This window comes from Alnus glutinosa, chromosome 5 (genome assembly GCF_958979055.1).
Source record: "Alnus glutinosa chromosome 5, dhAlnGlut1.1, whole genome shotgun sequence".
Taxonomy (NCBI): Eukaryota; Viridiplantae; Streptophyta; class Magnoliopsida; order Fagales; family Betulaceae; genus Alnus; species Alnus glutinosa.
This window is the reverse complement of record NC_084890.1, coordinates 3,547,985-3,568,708: the sequence shown is the minus strand read 5'-3', so window position 1 is coordinate 3,568,708 and position 20,724 is coordinate 3,547,985. Positions and strand designations below refer to the sequence as shown.

General features: G+C 33.7%; 2 protein-coding genes across 2 annotated transcripts; both read right to left on the bottom strand.

Moving 5' to 3' along the window:
* Positions 1-1,322: 1,322 nt before the first annotated feature.
* On the bottom strand, positions 1,323-8,253 carry LOC133868221 (cysteine-rich receptor-like protein kinase 10). Its single transcript, XM_062305040.1, has 9 exons — positions 7,248-8,253; positions 6,357-6,497; positions 6,091-6,212; positions 5,635-5,845; positions 5,063-5,300; positions 4,337-4,487; positions 4,023-4,242; positions 2,929-2,942; positions 1,323-1,424 (listed from the first exon to the last, which is right to left on the bottom strand). Exons 1-9 carry the CDS (start codon positions 8,113-8,115, stop codon positions 1,323-1,325), a joined length of 2,067 nt encoding a protein of 688 aa, XP_062161024.1. The 5' UTR covers positions 8,116-8,253.
* Positions 8,254-14,396: 6,143 nt separating this feature from the next.
* LOC133868222 (cysteine-rich receptor-like protein kinase 10) lies at positions 14,397-18,673 on the bottom strand. The gene is made up of 7 exons (XM_062305041.1): positions 17,734-18,673; positions 16,327-16,464; positions 16,074-16,195; positions 15,756-15,966; positions 15,412-15,649; positions 15,035-15,185; positions 14,397-14,873 (listed from the first exon to the last, which is right to left on the bottom strand). The coding sequence occupies exons 1-7, from the start codon at positions 18,524-18,526 to the stop codon at positions 14,541-14,543; spliced, it is 1,986 nt and encodes a 661-aa protein (XP_062161025.1). The 5' UTR covers positions 18,527-18,673; the 3' UTR covers positions 14,397-14,540.
* Positions 18,674-20,724: the final 2,051 nt, after the last annotated feature.

The following is a 20,724-nucleotide window of genomic DNA, read 5'->3' as shown; positions in this document are numbered from 1 at the left end:
TTGAACGTTGGACTTAACACCTTCAATTTTTTGAACATTGAACATAAAGCCTTCAATTTTTAATGTGAGTAATTAAGACCTTCAATTTAGAAGCTTTCATATCTCATTAATTCTATTTTGAACGTCAACGTTCAAAGAAATTGAAGGCCTTTAATGCAGAGACTTTCCATATCTCATAAGTCACAAGTCGTTGGTAATTAGACGAGAAGCTTCATATCTCATTAATTCTATTTTGAACGTCAACGTTCAAAGAAATTGAAGGCCTTTAATGCAGAGACTTTCCATATCTCATAAGTCACAAGTCTTTGGTAATTAGACGAGAAGCTTTCATATCTCATTAATTCTATTTTGAACGTCAACGTTCAAAGAAATTGAAGGCCTTTAATGCAGAGACTTTCCATATCTCATAAGTCACAAGTCGTTGGTAATTAGACGAGAAGCTTTCATATCTCATTAATTCTATTTTGAACGTCAACGTTCAAAGAAATTGAAGGCCTTTAATGCAGAGACTTTCTATATCTCATAAGTCACAAGTCGTTGGTAATTAGACGAGAAGCTTTCATATCTCATTAATTTTATTTTGAACGTCAACTTCAAAGAAATTGAAGGCCTTTAATGCAGAGACTTTTCATATCTCATAAGTCACAAGTCATTGGTAATTAGACGAGAAGCTTTCATATCTCATTAATTCTATTTTGAACGTCAACGTTCAAAGAAATTGAAGGCCTTTAATGCAGAGACTTCCATATCTCATAAGTCACAAGTCGTTGGTAATTAGACGTACAAAAAATTAAAGGCCTTTAATTTAGACTTTTCATATCTCACAAATCGTTGGTAATTAATTAAGGCCTGAATTTATTATTTTTTTTTTAACCTGCAGTTTTTTGACAGGAGAAGGCTCCTAGGCAGCATATTTTAAGGCATTGACTGAGGGCATTACCGAAAATAATGCTTTGATGATTCGTCTTTTTGTAAGCACTTTTTTTCTTAAAATAAATCTTCATTAATTGGGGCCTTATTAAATTGGGCCTTGCATTATATTATTGCCTTTTTTAATTTTATTTTTACCAAGATTTGTGGCCTTATTTAAGTGTATTGATCATATTTAAGGCCTCAATTTTTATTTTTTTAAAAATAAATCTCTATTAATATTTTTAAATTAGGAGCCTTATTAAATTGGGGGCCTTAGGCGGTCGCCTAATCTGCCTAAGGCTCCAGCCGGTCGCCTAATCCGCCTAAGGCTCCAGCCGGCCCTGTGTTCGACTAAAGTTTAGATTCTAGGTAGCAAATAACTAAGACAGACAACACCTCGCTTCCTCACACTATCGAGGGTGTATTTGAGTGATCGATGCGTCATCCACCGAATATGGAATTGATTGGGTAGTAGAATCATCATGCGCTGCTTCCTTTGTTTTCATGTTCCTCTTTGCTCTTCTCTGAAACAAAAATGCCGGCTGCTGCGGCAACTGTAGGCTAACAGAGTGACTGTCGAGCACGAGAACAACTGTTGCCATTGTTGGTCGGCTGGCTGGATCCTCCTGAACACACAATAACCCAATATGGATGCATCTAATGACTTCATTTTTTGAAAATGAATCTCTCAATGTTGGATCCAACAGTTTCAAGGGGGTTCCATTCTTCCACTGTTTTCCATATCTTCAATAATTCATTTAACAATATTCAGAATCCTTTATCTTTTCCACTTTTTCAGTAGTGATTGATTATTAGTATTTTTTTTCTCTTCAGCACTAGGAGGCGATTACATTGGCTTTCACAAAGTAAAGCAAAATTGAAATAATCTGATCCATACTCACAAAGCTTAAGAGGTCCTCATCATGTTTTGATTGGTAGAAACAATTGTTCATTTTACCACTGATAATCTCTAGAAGTAGGACACCAAAGCTAAAAACATTGGACTTCACAGAGAATCGTCCATGCATTGCATACTCTGGAGACATGTAACCACTACAAACGAAAACCACCATTGTAATAATTTTATATTAAAAAAAATAAATTTAAAAAAAAAAAAAAAAAAACCAAGAAGAAGTAACATTTTGGAAGCTCATAGGCCAATTTATCTCCTAATAATTTCAGTTCAAACAGAACTCTCAAATTATCAAGGTTGAACTTTTTCTTATCATCAATTCTCAGAATTAAGCTACTAGCTAGAAAAGAAATGAATTTGTTGATTTAAACTATGAAAATACAGTTATGGTAATAAAAAATTTACTATGTTCCCACGATTCTACTTGTGTTTCCTTGGGTTGATCCATTACAAATATCTTTGTCATGCCAAAATCTGAAATCTTTGGATTCATATTGCCATCTAATAAGACATTGCTAGCTTTAAGATCGCAATGTATAATTCCAAGCCGAGAATCTTCGTGAAGATAAAGAAGGCCTCGAGCAATCCCTCTTATAATCTTGTAACGGGTTAACCAATCCAGTTGTCTTTGCCTTTTTGTGTCTGTATTTGTCAAAATTAAATATTCAACTTGGAAATAAATAAGTCTCAAATGGACCCAAAATAAAAAATTAATAAAGAAGTAGATATAAGTTTAGATAGGCCAAACTGAATAAAAAGTAATCAAGGCTGCTGTTGGGCACATATTCATAAACTTAAGAGCCTTTTCGTCTCCTTCCAAGCAAAATCTTAAGAGCCTTACTAGATTTCTATGTTGAAGCTTTGCAACAAGCATAACCACATTCTTAAATTCTTTTGCAACCTGCCTGGAGCTTTTGGATAGCCTCTTCATGCTATTTCTTGTCCATTGTAAAGGATTCTCTGAGAATATATTTGAAACAAGGTTATATATATAGAACATTCAATGAAAACACACACACACACACACACACACATATATATATATATATAAATATAAATAAATTTCGTTGCTAACTATATATATTCTACCTTGTAAACCGTACCAAATCCTCCATTTCTAATCTTGTTATCATCGTGGCAGCTTCAATTGTACCCAAGTCAAATTGCAGGTACTCTACACATGTAATTTCAACCCCAACTACACATAAAAACAGTAAATATATTGAATTCTGATAATTCAGAAAATTATTATAGCCGAATGTTTAGTGATGATCAACTAAAGCTTTTCTTTTTTGTTTACCATTTTCTGCTAGTATATAATGTTATTGTAAGTCTTCTTTAATTTGTTCTTCTACGCAGGAAGAAACAGCCAATGGAGAAAAGCACGACAGAACCAGCAATTGGTACAACAATGGCGATGATAGTAACTAGAGATGACTTGTTTTGTCCTGCATTAACAACTATCCTGCGTCATTGTGATTAATGAATGCATGAAATTCTCTTTCAAAAAAAAAAAAAAAAAAAAACTATGATGGTTCATTGGTTGGTTCGTTGTAGGAATAGATGGCAGATGCAATAATATAAAGTAAATATCAGCTGGTAGGTACCGAAACATTAATTAGAAGTAGTTGCGAACTCAAAAGGCTTTGGCGTAGGACGTGGGAAATGGAACGATGACTCTGACTTTTGGGATGATCTAATTAAAAGGTAGTAATTTTGCATTCATGATACTCTAAAAGTCTCTATCTACTACCATGTGCGTATGGAGAGATTTTTTCCACCTCTTCAAACCCACGCTAAAATGGTTATGTTTCTGAAATCATTCACGTAACGGTCTTAAAATAAGCTTTTCTTTTCAAACTCCATTCTTGTGGCCGTAGGCATGTTCCTTCGAGGCCAAGCACCTCGAATAGTCTTATTATTTATATCTTTCATTCATTCAATTCCATACATTTCCATCTCAATCACTTCATACGTTCGTTACACTCCACAATTCATACTCTGTATCCATATATTCATAATACAAATTACATATAAGGAAAAATATGTTAAAGAGTTCCACAACTTACTAACATATACCGATTTCAAAGAACAGCAAACTATCGTGGGTATATTTCAGTAAATGATGCTTCATTAACTGATGGGCTTATAGATTGATCAGACTGCAGGTCCACTGGCTTGTTCGGCTTTGCTCCACTTGGATGTAAAAATGCTGGCTGCTTTGGTAATGGCAGCGTAACAGAGTGACTGTTAAGCATGAGAACTATTGTTGCCATTGTTGGTCGGTTTGCTGGATCTTCCTGAACGCACAATAAGCCCATTTGGATGCACCTAACGACCTCATTTCTCGAACAAGAATGTCTCACTGTGGGATCCAACAATTCCAAGGGTGTACCACTCCTCCATTGTTTCCAAGCCTGCATTCGTTCATTCAAAATAAGCAACATATATTATTTTATTTTATTTTCATAAAAGCAACACAAAAATTGAAATTATACTATCCATACTCACATAACTCAGCAGGTCCTCAGCAAGTTCTGATTGATAAAAAGAGCTGTTCTTCTTCCCACTTATAATCTCTAACATTAAAACTCCAAAGCTAAAAACATCTGATTTTACGGAGTATCGGCCATGTATAACATATTCTGGAGGCATGTAACCACTACAAACCAATACCCCCATCAAAACAACAGTTGAAGTAAAAAAATGAGACAAAAATTATCCAAGATTGTTCTTAGTATCATATTAGTATGATTTAGTTTATCTCAAGCTAATTGATCTCCTAGGATATTGTATTGTGAGTATCCGAGTAAGTGTTGAATCCCACATTGATTAAAAATAAATAGAGTATTATTAGTAATTAATATACATAAGTGGAACTAAACTTATTAGAATAAGCTTTCGGGTTGGAGTGATGTCTAAACATGTATATTAATGTGTTTTTGTGGACTACAACAACCATACATTTTCCTTTTTCGTATTTCTCACATTCAAAAATGTTGTGAGTGCACTTGTGATTGTCCTGTCCCACATTAAGAAAATATAAAGAAAAATAGTACTTAATATACTTAAATGTACCTAAGCCCATAAGCTTAGGCTTTTGGGTTAGAAGTGGTGTCTTAGTATGTATGTTAACTTTCTCTTGTTGGACTCCCTAAATCTTTCTCTCCCCAACAAAAAGATAATAGAGTTTGTTGATTTAGATTATGCAAAGATGAAATAAACATAAAAACTTACTTTGTTCCAACAATTTTACTTGTATTTCCTTGAGTTTGATCCACTACAAATATCCTTGCCAAGCCAAAATCTGAAATCTTTGGATTCATACTGTCATCTAACAAAATATTGCTAACTTTGAGATCACGATGAATAATTCTAATTCGAGAATCTTCATGAAGATAAAGAATCCCACGAGCTATTCCTCCAATGATCTTGTAGCGTATTGACCAATTTAATTGTCTTCGGTTGACAAGATCTATTATTTTGTCAAAATTACAAGTTAGAATTAAAGGATCGAAATTCAACAGATTAAGGAAATATAAGTTCAGATCCCTTAATGAAAAGTACTTAAAAAAAAAAAAAAAAAAAAAAAAAAAAAAAAAAAAAAACTTTAGTCTCTCATTATTTCATAGAGCTTCAGCTCCTTAGCTATGATTCAGTTTGTGAAAAGTTCATGGTAAATGAATTATTGAAGGGTTTGCAAGTCATTAATATAATGTATTCTTCAACGGCTAATCATGCATTCATTTAGACATAAAATGAATGGTAAAAAAAGAAAAGAAGTGGACATAAGTTCAGATTGGCCAAACCGAATAGAAAGTAATCGAGGCTTTTGTTGGGCACGTATTCATAGACAAGTAACTTTTCTTTTCCTTCATCGCAAAATCCTAATAGCTTCACTAAATTTCTGTGATTAAGCTTGGCTATCAATACAACCTCATTCTTGAATTCTGCTGCACCTTGCCCATGTCTTCCAGATAGCCTCTTCACAGCGATTTGTTGTCCATTAGAAAAGATACCCTATACGTGTTAGAATATAAATTAAATAATTAAATTAATTTTCTTCCTATCAATTTTAGCTTTTGGGATAAGTGCTAAACATATGATATCAGAGAGAAGATTATGAGTTCAAATCATGTCTCTATAATTCACATTCCATTTTAATTAAATATTTCACGTATTTATAATACTATTTTAATGTAATCCCATCAAATTAATTCTTAATTTTTACATTTTAAAAAATTAGTATGCTAAATAACTCCTACCTTATAAACCGCGCCAAATCCTCCTTCACCAATCTTGTTATCATCTGAGAACTTGTCCGTGGCAGCTTCAATTATATCCAAATCAAATTGCAAGGACTCTATGGTTGTAATTTCAACTCCAACTAAACATCCAAACAGTAAATACAAGCATTCTTAAAATGAAAAGATTTGAATCGCAAATTTATGACACCACAAAGACTTTTTTTAAGAAAATAAAATAAAATTAATTATTTCGTGATCAAAGAAATTAATTTTTTTTTCTTCACCATTTTCTTCGGATGAAGTGTAGTGTTTCTTCTTTGGTCTCCTCCGAAGGAAGGAATAGGTAATGAAGAAAAGAACCACAGAGATCACAGCAATTGGGATAACAATGGTGACAATTTTCAGCGACGACATTTTGCTTCCTCCTGCATATATACAACAATATGCATCATTGGCATGCTACAGATTAATAAGATAGTCCATTGAGAATAGCGGGGCAAGAGCTTAACAGCTGTGGTTTGTGGTTTGTAAATTGGCTTGAAGAGCTACGTACAATTTATACTTTGGAAGTGTAAATGTACAGGATCCTCAAATTATCCTCAAAATATCCCCATTGAGGGTAAGTGTACAAGATACTTTTGTAATTTCCCCTTTGATCCATTGAATAAAAAAACAAAATAAAAATAAAAAAATTAAAAAGTGTACAAGATACTTGCATGTCATTTTTGAGTTGACAGAAGAGAACATTAATAATCTCAAATGATAGATAGTAAGGTATATTAATTAATTAAATTGGAGGAATGTTATAAGTACATCTGATTTTTTTGAAAATTGGTTTTTTATTAGGGAATCATGCCACATATTCTGAATGAGGAGTGATAAATAGAATTATTAATATTAGAAAAACAAAAATTGAGAATATTTTCAAAACTCGCTGACTTGGAAAAACAAAAATTGAGAATTAGAGATTTTTTATGGATAATAATCAATCATAATTTACTTGTTCTAATTGCTAATAATTTAGATAAATAACATAAAATAAAATAAAAATAAAAAATAAAAATTTAAATGAGATTCATCGATCTGTTGGGATAAAATTAAATTACTAAATAACTTAAAATTTATTTGGGCAAATACGTGATTACTTGTTAATGAAATTCTTTCCCATCATCTACCATTTACTAGTAACCTAGACAGATAATGGAGTGGATCACAATCTCTTTTCATACCTGGAGGAAGAGGAAGAGGAGGAAATGCAGGCGAAGCAGGTGTGAAGTTGTAAAATGGGTACACTTCAAATCTAATATTACAACTTGGTAGCAGGACCCTTCCGCCTTGTCTTCCATCACAGCACGAAGGAAGAGTTCCTATGGCGACTCGGAGACATTTATAGCAATCGGACACACTCAGGTCCGGCGTGCACTGCACGAGGCTGTACAGCGTCTGTGACACCGCCAGTGAGCTGTTGAATTCCACTTCCTCCGTCACAAACTTCTTTCCAGTCACAGAATTCAACGCACGGGTCGCCAACGACTCCAATGTGCTGTCCATCAACCGAATGAAGCGCTCTCTCTCTGCCTCTTGGATAGATTGCGGGTTCGGCAGGGGTTGCCCGGGCCCGTAGTTAATGGTGGAGAAGATGGATTCGTTGGAGTAACGTAACAAGCACTCGTCATACCATATTATAGCCCCAATCTGAAAGGGGCAGCGTTGTAGTATCTCTTTGGCTGCTTTGGCAACGCAGTCTTGACAGACTCTGGTGTTGACGTCGCCACGGCACAAAAATAGCCCGGAGACCTCGCCAGCGGAGGCGTTGGAGAACCCAGTGACCAGAGTGGCGTTAGAGGAAAGAGAAGAGAGGACGAGGTCGAGATTGGATTGGTAGGTGCTGTTGTCGGTGAAGTATGTGACTGAGCAAAAGTGATAGCTGTAAGTGGGTGCTGCTTCATTGCCACCGGCAAGGCTAAGCAACGAAATCACGAAGAGAGACGAAAGGAATATAAGAAATTTGAAAGAAGTCATTTTTGGGCAGGGTTCGTTCATCAGTTAATCGATCGATCTCTCCCGTCGATCTCTTCCATTCCATGTTTGTTTCATCAATGAGGTGCAGATATATATGAAGAGGACACGGGTGGTGATCACTGATCAGAGATGCAATTGGGGCCTTTTGACTATGGTCAACAAAACTTATTTTTTCCAAAACCTAAAAGATACGCCAGGGACCATGCATGGACGGAAGAAGTTGATTTTAGAACATTTAGATATGTGTAGAAGGTAGCTTAATCAGTCGGGAACTATGCTTTATGAACACTGGTTCGAATCTTCTCACCTTATTTTAGGTGGAAATGTCAAAATAAAATAAAATAAAAAACATTCAAATCTTAATGGGGCTGGAGAATTAATTGGAGTTTATAAAATTTACATTTATAAATCTGTTGTTTTCATTTATATTGAATTTTTTGTTTTTAAACTGACGTGTCATTAGATTTCTAAAATATGTGATTTTACAACAAATCCTAATCGAAGGTTTTTCTTAATCTTTTAACTTTTAAGACACTACATGGGGAGCACAAAGTTTATATATTATATAAATTAAGAAATGCTAGATGTTCTTCTAGTATTTTTTTGGAGTCTTTCTATACTGATATGACATCTTATTTTTAATAAAAAAAACTACATATTAAATTGAAAATACATATTAAAGTGCAGTTACGTTTGTTTAGTGATCAAATCAATTGTAATTAATAATATCGTGTGATATTGTCACAAACCTATTGAAACTAATTGTATTTTTTCTTTTAGGTCTCTCGTTTAAGTGATGTAAATTGACTATTTAATTTGAGTTTTGATTATGTATTTATTTATTTGGATTGTTTTATTTGATAAAACATGACCAAATGAATTTAATTCTTAAGTGACTAATTAATTTGAAATGATTGGTCTTAAAAATTAATTTGACATTTAAAATTATTATTAAATCTATAATATATCATTATTAAATTATGATTTAATAATAATCTTGGCCGGTTATCCCTCGAGCATTTCTTCTTCCCAAACTATTAATTCATGCCAGTTTTTTTCAGGCAACGACCTGAAGTGTTTTTAGGGATAGATTTTTTGACCGATTCAAATTCATAGAGCTTTCTTCCATGCTAACTTGGTCTTAGACTCTTAATGATGTATAAGGACGGACGGACAGACAGACAAGCATTCAAGTTTGCTTGACTAACTTGGTTGACTGAGATATGATATTTGCACTTCTTTTTTTTGTTATACTTTTTTTTACATTTTATTTTTAAATTTATGGGACCATCTTAAGTTATATAAATTAAATAATAAATTTAAGAGTTAAAATATTTTATTTTTTTTTGCTCTACGTGAATTATTTCGTATCGAAAATGGTATCTCGTTTATAGTTAAAAATGAATATGATACTTTTGTCTAACTTTCGTCCAAAAATTGATAGAAGTCCCACTACAAAAATTGTTGCATTTCACCACGTGGCCACGTGCCTGCATCCCACGTGGCCGCATTCAGCCATGTGCCCGAATTCCATGTGGCCGCATGGCCACGTGCCCGAATGCCATTTGGCTAACTATTGTAATTTTAAAAAAATTACAATTTTTTTTTTCAGATGGGAGAAAATAATCCAATACATGGCGTTTTTGGCGACCGACCTATTACATGCGGCACGTCACTAATATATTAAATATATAATGCATTTATATATTGATGCATACTTATTTAAATAATATATTTGACGTATTAAAAATATCCAAAATGATATACCTCTCAATGTCTATTTTTTTTTACGAGAAGTTAGTTACCAAATGATGTGTACTTTACATATATATGAAATAAACCATTTAAAAAATAAATACAATTTTTAATTAATACTACGTACATATTTTGGTATATTCTATGGTTTGAACCCTAATTGTAGTTTAGTATTTATATAGCATGCATATATATGTATGCGGTATGACTAGGGTTTACATTTGTGTACTATATATATACTGTTAATTATTAAAGCACTAACCCTAGTTTAATGCTATATATAGTATATATACGTAGGGGTAGGGTTGTGTACTACACATAAAATATATACTTTAAAAAATATAACAATTTCCAATATATTAATACTATATGCATAAACCGAAGTTGTGCTTGTCTGGTATGTATAAGAAAGTGAATGCACAAGTTCCTAAAGATCATTTGTAGAAAGGCCAATCTCGTCAAATAGAACATGGTAATGTGTTGGCCTTGTGATTTCGATCATTCCAGCATACCTTACAAAGATAGAAATTTGCATGCTTCTATCATTTGATCAGTTCAATATTCAAAACTTGGTCAAATTGTGACTTGCTCACTCCAACCCCTTAAATGTTATTTGTCACAACCTCAAATCTCATAATGTTGATTTTGCAATTTTTTTTAAATTGCAAGCACTTAAATTGGCACATATGTAAATTTTTATTGTCTTACAAATCGAGGGCAATCTCTCAAATCATTGTGTGATCCATATGATTGAGAGTTAATTTCACGATAACGTAAACAAACTTCACCAAATCACCCTCTAATAAACACACCGGGAGTACCCCACATTTAAGAACAAAAGGTGTTCACTTGAAGGACTCAAAGTGGACCAAGTGGTAGGCTGCATGCATGACTACTTATTATTAAATCTGTAATATATTATTATTGAATTATGATTTAATAGTAATATTGGCCGGTAATCCCTCGGGCATTTCTCCTTCCAAAACTATTAATTCCTGCCAGTTTTTTTCCGGCAACGACCTGATCAAGTGTTTTTAGGGATAGATTTTTTGACCGATTCAAATTCATAGGGCTTTCTTCTTCCATGCATGGTTGCTTAACTAGCCAACTTGGTCTTAAATCTTAATGACGGACGGACGGACGGACAGACAGACAAGCATTCAAGTTTGCTTGACTAACTTGGTTGACTGAGATATGATATTTGCACTTATTCCTTTTTTTTTTTCCTTTTTTTTTTTCTATTTTTCTTTTTAATACTTTTTTAACATTTTATTTTTAAATTTATTATTAAATTTATGGAACCATCTTAAGTTATACAAATTTAATAATAAATTTAAGAGTTAAAGTATTTTATATTTTTTGCTCTCTGTGATTTATTTTGTATCGTAAATGGTATCTCGTTTATAGTTAAAAACGAAAATGGTACTTTCGTCCAACTTCCGTCCAAAAATTGACGGAAGTCCGATCCACGTCAATATCTTTAAGAAAGTGACACATGTCCTACACTTAAATAAAAATTAAAAACTAAAAATAATAAAACTTATTACAAAATTAATTTTAAACCCCCCGTTTAGCCTATACCCGATTAAGGTGGTTCGGCCAACCAAAACAAATAAAAAAAAAACGTTTAGGGTTTGGCCTTTGTCAGGCCAAACGGGGGTAGCCGAGCCACCCCCAAGGCTCTTGGGGTGGTTTCGCCCACCTCCATTTTGCTATTTGGGGGTGATTCAGTCACCTCAATTTTTAGACAGAAGTTGGACGGATGTATCATCTCCGTCTTTAACCATAAACGAAGTATCATCTACAATACAAAATGAACCACAAGCCTAGGGCACTACAAATTTTTTTTTTTTCCCTGACGAGTATTTAGTGACGTGTTAAGAGGTTTGACACATTATTAAATTTTAGTGACATATGATTTGTGACGTGTCTTCTACGTCACTAATCAATTCATCACTACTAAAAATTTAGTAATATGCTGAAATTTGACACGTCACCAAATTAGAGTTTCATATGGATCGTTAATGTTGGATGCTATGTTCAGTAATAAAGGATTTTTGATTTTGTAATAGCTTTTATTGTTAAAAACTAATATTGGGTGGAGAATATAAATAAATGTAAAGTACTAAGTGAGATTGTGCTATTACTGCTATATAAATGATTATGAATCTCACTATTTTTTTTTTTTTTGTTAACCCAAAGCCTTCCCATTCTTTAAACTCTATAACTCCACCCGATATCCTATCCAAGCTTTTCATATGATTCATCTTCCTCTTGAACCATTAACTTTTCGACAAGCTGCTGCTAAACCAGAGTGGTGTGCTGCAATGAGCAGTGAATACAGTGCTTTAATGAAAAATCAGACTTGGACTTTCTGTCCACAACCTAGTAATCATAATGTGATGAGAAATAAATGGGTATCTAAAGTTGAAGAAAAACCTGGTGGAAGTGTGGACAGATACAAAGCCCAATTAGTTGCCAAGGCGTTTGATCAGAAAGTGGAAGTGACTGCTATGAGACCTTTAGTTGAGTTACCAAATCAGCAACAATCCCCATAGTACGTTCTCGTTTTTGTAGTTAACTTTAACCGGCGCATATGTCAATTGGATACCTTGATGAAGAAGCGTATATGGAAAATTCTTAAGGCTTATCGCTTCTGAAAGGATTAGGGGCATGCTAGTAGGCCCAGAGGTGATCGTCTATCAGGACCCTTATTTGGATTTGATTAAGCTGGTATGAATAAATAAATTCAATCATTTAATTATATTTTAAAACTTCAAAACCGACATTGAGGCAAGAATAAATAATAATAAAAAGTTCCACACTGCACAAGCACCGTAGCCAAAAAAAAAAAAAGAGCAGATGTTCAATTTTTATTACAAAATTCCTTACAAATTGAGATGACGGATGATAATTAGTGAAATAATTAATGTTAGACTTGTCAATATTATAACTAACCTTAAGCTACGTATCTCCTAAAAGTGATTGGTTTTTTCCCTAAAGCAGCCCTCTCCCACCTTACAGCACTACAATGAAAATTCCTCAATAAATTTGTACATGCTGTTAAAGTTTTCATGATTGGAGTCCTGCGGATTTTCACACCGTTTCTAGGGTTCATCAGTGCCTGAATTTGATGAGGTGCGGTCATGGGGAGTTATCCTGCAGCCCTCTCCTCACACTGCCACACTCCTTGCAATTCAGCAACTGGGTGTTTTTTTTTTTGGGAAAAGTACACATAACCCCCTCAAACTACCAAATCATTGTCAATATACCCCCCCAAACTATCAATTGTGTCAATCTCCCCCCTTAAACTACAAGAAAATGTCAATGTCCCCCTAATGACAAAAATGCCCTTCATAAAATTATTAAAATAAAATAAAAAATAAAAAAACTTATTAAAAAAATATAAAATAACAAAAATTTATTCCAAAAAAAAAAACTGTTTTTTTTTAAAAAAATAATAATAATATTTTTCAGTTTTTTTTTTCTTTTAAAAAAAAAATTGTTCTTTTTCGTTTTTTTTTTAATTTAATAAAAACAGGTTTTTTAAAAAAAAAAACATTTGTTTTATTTTTAAAAAATAAATAAATAAATTTCAGTTATTTTTTCTTTTTTCTTTTTTTTTTTTCTTTCAAAAAAAATTGTTCTTTTTTGTTTTTTAATTTAATAAAAACTGGTTTTTTTAAAAAATAAAAATAAAAATAAATTTCAGTTATTTTTTGTTTTTTCATTTTTTTTCTTTAAAAAAAAAATTGTTCTTTTTCGTTTTTTAATTTAATAAAAACTGGTTTTTCTTTTTTCTTTTTTTTCATTTGTTTAATTTTTTTAAAAAAATAAATAAATCTCAGTTATTTTTTAGTTTGCTTTTTTTTTTTTTTTAAATAAAAAAATTTGTTCTTTTTTTAAAAAAAAAAAAAAAAATCGTTTTTTATTTAATTTTTAGTTTTTTATTTAATTTAATTTTTTTTTTTTAAGTTTTTTTGTTTTAGTTTTAATTTTTTGAATTTATGAGTACATTTTTGTCTTATTAAACAAAAATTAGGGTTATTTTTGTCTTTTTGTTGGTCTTAGGGGGGACATTGACATTTTTTGGTAGTTTAGGGGGGGACATTGACACAATTGGTAATTTAGGGGGTACATTGACAATTAAGTAGTAGTTTGAGGGGGTTATGTGTACTTTTCCCTCTTTTTTTTTTTTCCCTAATATTCCAATTTCTCAAATACTGTGCCAGATCTGAAGATTGCTCTGTTTCTTACAGATGAGGCTTCTATCTCTGCAACCTTTACCTCCGCCTTGCAGCAAGTCGCAATACTTTGCAGCTTCATTTTCAGCTTCTCTCTGATCTTGAACGTTGCGCAGAAATTTTTTTTTTGGTTAAGAGGAAATCAGAACAGAGTACAAAAAATTGGCTTCAAACCAAAAATACTTCCAACGTTTGGTTCAGCCTCCTCAGGCTTTTTAAAATGATGAGGTTTGGGTTAATCAGAACCCAAAACAATCATGTCCGTTCATAAAATTCCAGAATCTGAAGCCGGATCCAAGCATATTTGTTTTCACTTCGGCATTTTATTAGGCACATCTACTTCCAAATGGGCGTCTATGTTTATATATGAATGTACATAAGTCGACCAAAGTTTAGATTCTAGGAAGCAAATAACACTTAAGACAGACAACACCTCGCTTCCTCACACTATCGAGGGTATATTTGAGTGATCGATGCGTCATCAACAGAATATGGAACTGATTGGGTTGTAGAATCATCATGCCCTGCTTCCTTTGTATTCATGTTCCTCTTTGCTTTTCTCCGAAACAAAAATGCCGGCTGCTGCGGCAACTGCAGGCTCACAGAGTGACTGTCGAGCATGAGAACAACTGTTGCCATTGTTGGTCGGCTGGCTGGATCCTCCTGAACACACAATAAGCCAATATGGATGCATCTAATGACTTCATTTTTTGAAAATGAATCTCTCAATGTTGGATCCAACAGTTTCAAGGGGGTTCCATTCTTCCACTGTTTCCATATCTGCAATAATAATTCATTAAACAATATTCAGAATCCTTATCTTTTCCACTTTTTCAGTAGTGATTGATTATTAGTATTTTTTTTTCTGTTCAGCACTGGGAGGCGATTACATTGGCTTTCACAAAGTAAAGCAAAATTGAAATAATCTGATCCATACTCACAAAGCTTAAGAGGTCCTCATCATGTTCTGATTGGTAGAAACAATTGTTCATTTTCCCACTGATAATCTCTAGAAGTAGGACGCCAAAGCTAAATACATCGGACTTCACAGAGAATCGTCCATGCATTGCATACTCTGGAGACATGTAGCCACTACAAACCAAAACCACCATTGTAATAGTTTCTTATTAAAAAAAATAAAAATAAAAAAGTAACATTGTGGAAGCTCATGGGCCAATTAGTTCAAACAGAACTCTCAAATTATCAAGGTTGCAACTTTTTCTTATCAGCAATTCTCATAATTAAGCTACTAGCTAGAAAAGAAATGAATTTGTTGATTTAAACTACGAAAATACAGTTATGGTAATAAAGAACTTACTATGTTCCCACGATTCTACTCGTATTTCCTTGGGTTTGATCCATTACAAATATCCTTGCCATGCCAAAATCTGAAATCTTTGGATTCATATTGCCGTCTAATAAAACATTGCTAGCTTTAAGATCACGATGAATAATTCTAAGCCGAGAATCTTCATGAAGATAAAGAAGCCCTCGAGCAATCCCTCCTATAATCTTGTAACGGGTTAACCAATCCAATTGTCTTTGCCTTTCTGTATCTGTATTTGTCAAAATTAAATATTCAACTTGGAAATAAATAAGTCTCAAATGGTCCCAAAATGAAAAATTAATAAAAAAGTAGATATAAGTTTAGATTGGCCAAACCAAATAAAAAGTAATCAAGGCTGCTATTGGGCACATATTCATAAACGAGTATCTTTTCGTCTCCTTCCAAGCAAAATCCTAAGAGCCTCACTAGATTTCTATGTTGAAGCTTCGCAACCAACATAACCTCATTCTTAAATTCTTCTGCACCCTGCCCAGAGCTTTTGGATAGCCTCTTCACTGCTATTTCTTGTCCATTGTAAAGGATTCCCTGAGAATATATTTGAAACAAGGTTATATAGAACATTCAATGAACACACACATATATACGTATGTATTTATAAATATAAATAAATTTTGTTGCTAACTATATTTTACCTTGTAAACCGTACCAAATCCTCCTTTTCCAATCTTGTTATCATCAGAGAAGTTGTTTGTGGCAGCTTCAATTGTACCCAAGTCAAATTGCAGGGACTCTACACATGTAATTTCAACCCCAACTACACAACAAAACAGTAAATATATTGAATTCTGATAATTCAAAAAATTATTATAGCCGAATGTTTAGCTGCAAGGAGATTAGAGATTAATTACATATGATGATCAACTAAAGCTATTCTTTTTTGTTTACCATTTTCTGCTAGGAATGTATTGTAAGTCTTCTTTGTTCTTCTACGCAGGAAGAAACAGCCAATGGAGAAAAGCACGACAGAACCAGCAATTGGGACAACAATGGCGATGATAATAATTAGAGATGACTTGCTTTTTCCTGCATTAACAATTATCATGTGTCATTGTGATTAATGAAAGCATGAAATTCTCTTTAAAAAACAAACAAACTATGATGCTTCGTTGTGGGAATATATATATATAAAACAGTGATTTTAATTTCCAACATTAGAGTTCAAACAATAATAATATCCATATGCTAGATGCAATAATAGTAAATATCTGGCAGGTACCGAAACATTAAGTAGAAAAAGTAGTTGGAAATTGAACGATGACTTTGACTTTTGGGATGGTCTAAGAGCATCTCCAACTATACTAGGCTTTATTAGCTATTCAAAATACATATTTTTAATTTTTAGCTACTAACTTTTCAATATAAACTCCAACAGATTCTTTATTACTGTTTACTTTCTTTAAATATTATTTTGCAATGTTTTAAAAATAAATATAGAAGTACATATATCGAAAGCACACAACTCGATGGCTCTTTCTCCGACAAGAGAAACAATATTTTATTAATTTTAGTTTCGGCTCTTCTGAACCTAATTTGTTAAAGATGAAAATTAAGTGATATTAGCTAAAAATACCTATTACGAGAGCTTTATCTAATCTGTTGAAGATGCTCTTAGAGTCTATACATATTTTTTCCACTTCTTCAAACTCAGGCTTATAAAATTGTTATGTATCTTTTAAGCATTTGAGAAGCAAATGCTTTTTTAATAATATAGGAAAAGCACATATATATTTAATAAGTTTCTCTGAGAGCACCTTTAATGCTATTAAAAAACATGTGAGAACAGCTCAAAAAAAAAACATGTGAGAAGATTATACAACAATCTTAGACCAGGTTGAAAGAAACTAATTTGGAGAAAAAAATTTGTTGGTTAAATAAATTATGGTAATTATTTTACTCTATTGCATTTAACGGCTCCTCAATAAAAAAGAAGGCGGGACCACGTTGAGTTCTGCCCCCAAATTTACAAAAACCCCGCAAAATATATAATTTTATGAATGAACCCCCTCAAAATTAAATTTTTACCCCCTCTCCAAAAAGTTTTTTTTTTTTTTTTTTTTGAGTTTTTTCCCTAAACCCAAAATACACAATTACATCTGTAAAAAAAAATACGATCTTGTGATCTTTTTAAGGATTCCTCTCTTCAAATATAAATTTTTTTCAGATCAAAAGAGGTGATTTGGGTCTTTGCAGCCAGAAGACCCAAATCACTGATTTTAGTTTTTTAAGAAAGATGAACTCAGAGTCTCAGACTATTCGTGAAATCACAAACTACTGATGCTTTTTATAACGTACCTGGAGGAAGAGAAGGAGGTCCAGCAGATACTGTCAGATTGTAAAATCGAAACATCTCGTATCTAATATTAGAGCTCGGAAGCAGAACCTTTCCGCCTTGTTTTCCCGAGCAGCACTGAGGAAGAGAGCCTATGGCGCTTTCCAAGCAACTCATACACTGATCCGCGCTCATCTCCGGCGAGCACTGCACCATGCAGTACAGCGTCTGTGAGCCCGTAAACCTTTCTTCCGCCACCGCAAACTTCTTGTCCGATTGAGAATTCGCGGCTCTCGTCGCCAGCGACTTCATCGTGCTGGACAACAACGGGTTGAAGCGGTCCAGCTCCAGGACGTTCTGGGTGCTGGTCGGCAAGTTCTGGAAAGGCACCTTGTCGTTCAGGTAGGACTCGTTGGAGTACTGTAACGTGCACTCGTCGTACCAGATTAGCCCCACCTTGTCGGAGGGGCAGCGGTTTCTTATATCTGTCATGGCAGTGGAGATGCAGTTTTTACAGAGATCCGGGGTGAGATCAGCGCGGCAGAGCAAACGGCCGATGACGACGTCGGGAGGGGCCTGGCCGGCCTTGGTTGTGTAGAAGCCGTCGGGGCGGGTGGCGTTAGAGGAAAGAGCGGAGAGGAGGAGGTTGAGGTTGGCTTGATAGGTGCTGTTGGGAGTGAAAAAGCTTGAATTTGAGCAAGTGTGATCGGCGTAAGTAGGTGCTGCTTCGGTGGTAATTAGGCTAACAAGCAAGGTTAAGAGGGAGAGAGTGATCACAAGGCATATGGGAAATTTGAAGAAAGCAGCGCCGGCCATGTTGGTGATTATTCTGACTGATCACTCTGTTACTTGCAAATTTGCAAGTGTCTTCAGCTTAACTTTACCAATCTTTCTCCCACTTCATGCGTCTTTTTTTGGTTTATTATGCAGATCAGCAGATCGATAAGACTGGAGATCGTGGCTGGAAGGGCTTTGACTATTCTGCATACGGGTGTGGAAAAAAAGATAAAAGAAGAAATTACACGATTAAAGTTTGGACTTTTCTAGCCATCTTGACGTATGTATTCGAAGTATTACATACGAGAAATGATCCCTACACTCAATTCTCACAATAATCCCACAATAAATTGACGTGTTAGTAATATTTTATTATTTTTTTACAAAAAAAAATAATAAAATATTACCAGTCACATCAGCTTGTTGTGTGGCTGTTGTGAGAAATGAGTGTATGGATCATTTCTCATTACATATTCTTCCTATGAGAATAAGAAGGGGAAGATGTGGCATTTATTTATTTTTGTTAAAATTGTTGGAGTAAAACTGTTGGCTTTGTTGTAAGATGTTAAATTATGTTTCATATGCCTTTATTTATTTTTAAGATATGGTATACAATTTCATTTATTAAAAAAAAAAAAATTCAAGTGATGAAGGTGTTTCTTGATTGAATTAAAGCCTGAGGAAATTTATAATTACATTAATATTGTATCTTATAAGCAGTGCCATTTGTAGATTGTTCTATTCTAAAAAGAAATAGCATCTTGTACTTATATTAGTTATGACATGCTAAAATTAGCATGAATACTTTAAAAGTATTTGCTAATTTTTAACATATATCATTTAGCGTTCAATTTTTCTGACATACTGATTAGAAATAAAATAAATGTGATTATTGATATTCCTATTATAACTCATTTAACATCAGAAAAATTTATCATATCGTAAAATTGATGTCAATGATATATTTATAACAGAAATATTGTTTCTCTCTTTCCTTATTCCTCCTTTACGTTAACTTTCTACTGCCTCATCTCGATCAGGACGAACCGGACATTTTAATGGGAGGGGCTAAATAATTTTTTTTTTTTTAAAGTAGGGTTAAAGTATATATATATATATATATATATATAAGTAAATTTTAAGTAAATTAAACATAAATCAATTTTAATATATTTTTTTTTTCTGTAACAGTTTACATCCATAAACTGTTGGGCTTATTTTTTCAATAATTTTGCATCAGGCACTCTTGGAGTCCATGGGTGCTAATGGATCCAGTGACCTAAAGTTGTTGCTTCCACAAAAAAGAATGTGGCTTTATTTATTTTTTTATTTTTTAAAAGAGACTGAATTGTATTAGAACTTAATCAGTACATAGACCAATCCGAAAACTTCAGGAAAGACAATATGGCCACGTGTCCAGCCACGTGCGATTAATTCCTTTAGAGACAACTAGACGAGCCAAACCATGAGCCAAGTGATTCCTTTCTCGACGCACAAAGCTAGCTGATCTCCTAGGACGGGAAAGAGGACATGAGGATCCGAGCTTCATCAATAATACTACTGTAAGCTTGCGCCCACCTTTCGCTCTTCCGCATGGCAGTGACAATTTCAAGCGAACCTCCCTCAAGAATGATGTTCCGGATGCCCAACTCTCTGCACAATTGAATTCCACGACGAGCAGCAAAAGCTTCCGCAGTGGTTGGATCAGAGATGTACGGCTGGGTCATGCATAAAGCAGCCATAAGTTGTCCCTAACAGCCAGACTCACTCCCATAATCTTTTTCTTCTTATCAACGGCATCCCAGTTGAGTTTCAGCCGTCCACTTCACTTCAATATGCGGTGTTTCTTCTACACTTCAATATTTTTTCTTCTTAAAAGTTGAGGGGGGGCCATGGCCCCTATCTACCCCCCCTTCCCTCCGTCTCTAATCTCGATGGACTTCCGTGCTATGATTTTGAACTGGTAGCAGTCTTTTTCCAGTCACATGAACTCTTGAATTGGTATTCTAACCATAAGGTCACGTGGTTGTGGGAGATTATTTATGTAATTTATTTAATCAAATAAAAATTAGGTTATTTAATCACTTATCCAGTCAGGTAGATCCTATAAGTAGTCTCTTACAACTACATGCTCGAATTATCTCAAATTCGGACAAATAATTATAGAGAATCTTGATCTCTGTATTCTAATACCTTACAGGAACTTCATTAATTCATGACTATTACTTCACAACTTG